The 6,630-nt window shown below is 49.0% G+C and overlaps 1 protein-coding gene across 1 annotated transcript in view; it reads left to right on the top strand.

The window, feature by feature from the left end:
• LOC101935754 (DNA excision repair protein ERCC-5) overlaps nt 1-6,630 on the top strand; it is a 78,796-nt gene continuing 72,166 nt past the window's right edge. Inside the window, exons 1-2 of the mRNA XM_065581201.1 lie at nt 1-140; nt 5,535-6,129. Coding sequence (XP_065437273.1) covers nt 5,649-6,129 — 481 coding nt within the window. The 5' untranslated portion in view covers nt 1-140; nt 5,535-5,648. The remainder of the gene's footprint in view (nt 141-5,534; nt 6,130-6,630) is intronic.

Genomic DNA, 6,630 nt, shown 5'->3' with positions numbered 1-6,630 from the left:
GGCGCCGCTGGACTCTGCAAAGCCCAGCTCGCAGTGAGCGGAGCGCTCAGCCTGGCTGGGCTGGAGGCTGCTCGCTCTTTGATCCTCCTTCTCCCGGGGACAGGAGCGGGCTTGGGAGGCCCGGCCAGCTCTGGCGGAGGGTGAGGAAGGGGCGCGGGCGCACCACGCTGTGTGCCCTGGCGGGACAGTAAAGAAGTTGGGGGTGGGGCTGGTGTTTGGGCCGGGGACTGCCCCGTGGCTGGGGGCGCTGGTGTCTGGGGGCTGCCCTGCAGCTGGGCTGTGGGGCTGGTGTCTTGGCCGGCACTGCCCCGGGGCTGGGCTTTGTGGAGAGGGCGGGCGCTGGTGTCTGGGGGGCTGGGCCGGGGGCTGCCCTGCCACATGTGGGTGGGGCTGGGGACTGGGCTCTGGTGGGAGGGGTGTGTGGGTGTCTGGACTAGAGGGTGCCCCATGGCTGGGCTCTGGGGGGCAGAGGGTGTAGGGTCAGGAAGGAATTTCCCCCCCCGATCTGATTGGCAGAGACCTTAGATGTTTTTTGTCTTCTGCAGTATGTGGGTGCAGGTCACTTGACAGGATTACCTAGGTCAGCGGTTCTCAAACTGTGGGTCAGGACCCCATTTTAATGGGGTCGCCAGGACTGGCTTAGACTTACTGGGACCTGGGCCGAAGCCAGAGCCCGAGGACTTCAACCCTGGGTGGTGAGGCTCAGGCTGGGCTTCAGCTTTGTTCCCCCGCCTGAGGTAGTGGGGCTTTGGCTTTGGCTCCCCCATGCGGGGCAGCAGGGCTCAAGGTGGGCTTAGGCTTCAGTCCCCCCTCCTGGGGTTGGGTAGTAATTTTTATTGTCAGAAGAGGGTCACGGTGCAATGAAGTTTGAGAACCCCTGACCTAGGTATACCTCACTTAACGATTTCCCTGTTGTTGGCTATAGCAAGGGCCTCGGGCAGGGATGCACCTCGATCCCCCTCATTCTCTTGTGCCTGTGGCACATAACAGTCTAGTCTCCTGTGAGCTGTAATACTTTAGTCTAATTTCAGTTGTTGGGTTTAGTGTGTGGGGGTGTTGGTAGCATGTGATATACAGGTCAGACTAGATGATCTGGTGGTCCTTTCTGGCCTTACTCTCTATGACTCTACAGAGTAAAATATTTCCCCCTACTTTTTACTGCTTGGAGAGAGATCCACAGAATCTACAGAGGTTACTGAGCTTTTCGCCCCACTTGTGTGGGAGATGTGGGCTATCTGGTCATGGATCTACAGAGCACAATATGGCACAGTCTGTCAGTGCCAAACTAATTTCTAAAATAAGCTTAAATCATTTAATCTATTTTTAGGTCTGTCTGGCTAAGCCAGTACTATTGCTATCCTAATGATAGTAATTTGGCTCAAAGAAAAATACATTGGAAGCAAAATTGTTGCATAATTGCCTCCAAGGCTGCTGGCCAACTACGGTTCCCCAAGCCTTCCAAAGAGTGAAACCTGGGAAGATGCTCTCCGTTCTAAGATGTACATTACCCTTGGAAGCAGTCACATAAAATTCTGGCTTTGGTGTTGGACCTGTCCTTTTCCTACCGCCCCCCCTTTCCGAGTTGCAAACCTGACTGGACCACCGGACACTTGAGAACTCAGTGAGTTTGCATACCTATCATCATCACCAACGGCCACAAAAACCCTGTAGTTTGAGGACCCATTCTATGCATCAAAGTCCCCTTTTCACTGTTTGAAGTGCCTCTATGGCTAGGGACTGCTCTATTTATGGGTTATAAGGCTTAATTATGCAATTTTATAATTAAACTCTATATGTTAGAAGCTCATAGCTTTTAGCTCCTTCTTTGTTTTCTTTTTAAATATCAAAAACGCCCAGAGTCACAGATGGGCAGCTTTTTGAATATATTGTGATAAATCACCATAAATAAATATTTGTATTTAATATTTATGTGGTGGTAGTGGCTAGAGGCCCCACTCAAGATTGCCATATGAGTCTCTCGATGTCACTGTTTCAGCTAAATTTGAAAACAAGTTAGCTGTCGTGAAGCTGGGGGGGGGGGGGGAACATTTTCAGCATTAGGACAGAGCACCATGTAGCGTGGGCTGGGGTAACTGTAGGGAAACAGCTTTGTTATATCAACCCTAGCAGCCAATCTGTTCTCATCAGCTGCCAAGGGGAGCCCCATGGCAGACAGCCACTGTCAGCAATAGCATTGCCATCCCCAAACATTCAAAAATCATGAGTAAGAGTCACCAAAAATCACAAGGTTGGCTTTAAAACCATGGGATTATGTAAAAATAATAGATTTGGTGTTTCTTTTATTTGCCTTCTGCTTTTTGAGGCGTTAGGTGCACTGGGGTCATAATTTGAAGCCTTCACCACCACCACAAGGGCTAGAATAATAGGTGCCGACTCCGTGGAGCACCCATGGGAAAAAAAAAATTGTGGTGCTCACGACCCTGCTGATCAGCTCCTCCCCCTCCCAGTGCCTCCTGCCTGCCATGATCAGCTGTTCAGCAGCCGGCAAGAGGTGCTGTGGGGGAGGGGGCACCCTTGAGGGAGGGGGCAAAACAGGGTGGGAAGAGGCAGAGCTGGGGAGGGAAGAGGTTGGGCCTTGGGGGAATGGGTGGAGTGGGGGCAGAGCAGGGGTCGAGCACCCCAGGGGAAATGACAGTCGACACCTGTGGCTAGAATGTACTTTAAGAATGAAGGCTGAACTCATCACATATTCACTTGACTCCAGAAGGAAAACAGTAATTACCATGAGATGCAGGACAAAATCTTGAGTGTCGATAACACTGCAATAGGGGATTTTCTAATTGCAGGGAGATCCTAGGAGTCTGTGTAGCTGTGCTGGTTGCCAGCCTCTCACCATGGAGGGGCTGCCTGCTCAGCGGTGACAGCCAGGGCACTGTGACTTGCCCACTCCCTCGAGTGCTTCCTTTAATCTGCCCTCAGTTCTCCTCCATCCTGGGAGCCTGCCAGTCCCCCCCACCCAGGGTCCCCCACTCCCACTAACATCCTGGAGCTTGTCCTGACTCCCACCTGGACCGGTGCAGCTGAGACTTACATGCGCGTCGCACCTCACCTGGGCGGGGGGGCTGCCCCCCATATCAGGCCACCTATGGCCTGGGCAGAGCCACAACACCGTAACCTCCTGGGTGTAGGGTGGGAGGATCCCACCACCACAGGCCCAGCCCTTGCGCAGCCCACACCAGCCGCTCTACAGCATGGCACCCATCAGTCCTCCCCACAAGCTCCACCCACCACACCTCTGCCGCACTCTCATTGAACAATTGTCCCTCCCTCTCTTCCTGCCCCGAGGTGTTGTGGGTGCGCTGGGCAATACCATTGGTAGGGGGAGAGGGGCGGAGATGCATTGCTCTGTTTCAGTCCTCGCGTGATTTCCACCCTGCTGGCTGTCATGAACAATCCAGGAGCTATGGGAGGTCGTTGCCGTCTGCGTTCCCCTCTCCTTTGCCCGGTCACCCCTTCCTCTGGTGAGGTTTGGTATTGTCCATGCAGCCGTGCTGAGTAGGAAGGGGGTATGGGTGAGTTGGAGCTTGAAGCCCCCCCCCATTCTGTTTCTGGTGTAATCACACCCCAGCCGCTGCCGAGTGAGAGACGTGGAAGCCACCATGCAGGTAACGACCCGGGGCCTTCAGCGCCCGCATCCTGGAGGGAAGGCGAGAGGCCGGGGAGGCCTCCCCATGTGCTACGTCCTGAGGAGAAGTGGGGTGGGTCTGTCGCAGCTTGTGGTGGCCACTGGCCTTTGGGCAGGGCTGGGCTGCGGCAGCTGCTTGCTCCTCACAGCCCGGCCAGTGAGCGGTGAAATCCTGCCCTCCGCTGGGGCTGCTCTGGCTCCTCCCACCAGAACATTAACTCTGGAACCTACTGACTATGGCGTGTGCTCATGATCCAGCCCCATGTGTGGGCGGGGCATTCATGATGTGAAGATCCGCTGCTATCTTAGTGTCATGAGTTGACGGAGTTCAGGGAGCTGCCCTCCCAGGCCCAGAGGAGGGTTCTAATGCTGTTGCTGCCTGTTGCATACAAACGCGTGTGCAATGTTCCCATGTGCGTGGCGCTGGCCAATAAAGGGTCCTTAGTGAAGGAGGGTTCACTCTGCTCAGTGGTTCCTGATACCACCCTAGGTACAAACCACTGTAGCTCCAGCTACCTTAGGAAATGGTGTGGGGATGTGTACCGGGGTGTGGTTGTAACAACTTGGCTGTGCCTTGTCTCAGTGTAATTTATGGTGATATTAGAGGGACCTGCCAATGCAGAGTCCTTTGCAGGATTGGGACCTGAATGGTAGCAAATACACACGTTCATTTTACCAGTGTCGACAGGACCTCTATATCTACTACAAATTGAAACTCCCATAGCTACAGCCTTGTTCAGCGTTGTCTACCATGCGTACTACAAAGTAGTGTATTGGAGAGGGGTTATGGTTTATTGGCTAAGTATAGATACTAGAAGTCAGCATTGCCAGGTTCTGTTTCTAGTTCTTGAACAAATCACTTACCTCTTCTGTGAGACAAAGTGACTCAGGTAATATCTTTTTTATTGGACAAACTTCTGTGGGAGAGTGAGCACCATCCAGCGCTTTTCTTCAGGTCTGGGAAAGGTACGTGGATCGTCATAGCTAAATGCAAGGTGGAAGATGCTAGATGCATCTTGTCTCTCTAATATCCTGGGACTGATGCAGCTACAACAATGCGTATTAATTCTTCTGTGTGTGTTTCTTCATATTTGTTATCCATGTTGCAGTGGTATGGATGATTTCAAGGATGCCATCACCTTGATTTTAAAACTTTAATTAAAAGTAGCTTTTAATAGTACACCTGCCTCATTTTCTTGTGTGTATAAAACAAACTTGCACATACACACAAAACCAAACCTTTTCTTCCCCTGTTGCTATGTGAAAGACCCACACAAACAAAAGGGAAGACTGAGTGACTATACAGTGACTCACTGTACACAAGTGATGGTAAATACACTAACTGAAAAGGAAATGTTTCTGTTCTTCTAGTTACAATAAATCTGAGTTTCTCTGATGGCAAAACTATGTAAGATTTTCAGTGAGAAGTGTGTCTTTTTTAGTTGATATCCCTTTAATTCAGTAATAATTGGAAAATGCGTTGAGATCTGTATGATTACTGTTACAAATGTTTGTGGCAGAAATAATAAACTGCAGTGTTCATGCATATGCCAATTTTCTCTGTGGAAAAACTATTTACTTGTTTATCCTAAATTGTTTTAAGAAATGACTTATTGAGGGTTGACTCAGTATGCTGTCAGCACAGAGTATGCTGTTGGTACGTCACAAATAATGAAAGCTCTATATGTAGCAGCATCCTAGCAGTACTTATAGAAAGCAAATGTTTGGACAGCAGGGTAGAGCATTCTGTATTCTGAAATACCCTGAAATGTATTGCAACTCTCATTGTTTGCAATTTTTAAAATAAAAGCCTTTGTTTAAAGTTTGTATATAGCTTGTTTATCAGCTGAGGCATGCTGTGGTAACAGTTGCTTTTCCCTTCTTGCAGGTACCTCGTCGGTAGCTTGCAAATCTGCGGGCAATGATGTAGGCTGAATTTTTATTTAAAAAAAAAAAATTGCTGAACACTTCTTAACTAGACAGAACTTTTTAGTATCATTCAATGCCTAACATTGCAGAAGGTGAAAGGGAGAATGGTTCTGGACACAAAGAAAACAGACCTGAAAAAAAATCTCCAGAAGCTACTCTTCATAATGATGTAAAGCCATATTGCACTTCAGATGCGTCCGCTGTGTCACTGGGTCCTACTGGAGATGGGCATTATCCATGGGGATGTCCTGTGACTCACACCCGAGAAAAAATTTATACCATCTGCTCAGACTATGCTTTTTTAAACCAGGTAACGTCCGTTTGTAAAAGTCCAAGTGCAACAGTTAGTGCCTGCCTATCAGATAGTGCTGCCTTAAATGTTGGAAATAATACACCTAACTTCATTGGCATTCAAAGTGGAGCTTCTGAGATAATCTACAATGAAGACACTAACTTGGAAAATTTATCTAGTAGTCTTGGAAAGCTTCCACTGGCATGGGAAATTGACAAATCAGAGTTCAATGGAGTGACCCCACCTCTGAAAAACAGAGCAGGTAAGACATTACAGCACTGCACCATTCAGAAAAATGCTGCATGAGTGACCTGGAGGGCCAATGCAAGACCCTCCCCCACTTACATTGTGCATTGGAACTACGTAGATGTGTGTTGTAGAAATGGTCTTTGTGCTGGCCCCACAGATGCTGGTCTTGGGGGCTTGGATAGGAGTGGGTCAGGCCAGGGGAGTAGTGACTGCAGTGTTCCAAACCTGGTGGCTCTTGCTTCCTTACTCTACTTTTGCTTTCCTGTAGAACCCAGTACTTTGTTTGACATGGCATACATTTTCAAGCTGTGTAGAAATAATACAAGGCATTGTAAATCTTATGTGCTCATATAAGCCAACCTCTTTTCCAGCTAAGGGTGGGGGAAATGAATACTTTATTATTGTTTTCTCTTGGTATTACATTTTGTCACTGTTTGAAAAATAAAACTATTTAGAGCTGACAGAATGGACTGACGTCTATTTTTAAAAGGGAAGAAATTGCTGGCCTTGTGAC

Source organism: Chrysemys picta, chromosome 1 (assembly GCF_011386835.1).
Source record: "Chrysemys picta bellii isolate R12L10 chromosome 1, ASM1138683v2, whole genome shotgun sequence".
In the NCBI taxonomy this organism is placed as follows: domain Eukaryota; kingdom Metazoa; phylum Chordata; order Testudines; family Emydidae; genus Chrysemys; species Chrysemys picta.
Note: the sequence above shows the minus strand (reverse complement) of the source record. Positions and strands in the feature narration are given on the sequence as shown.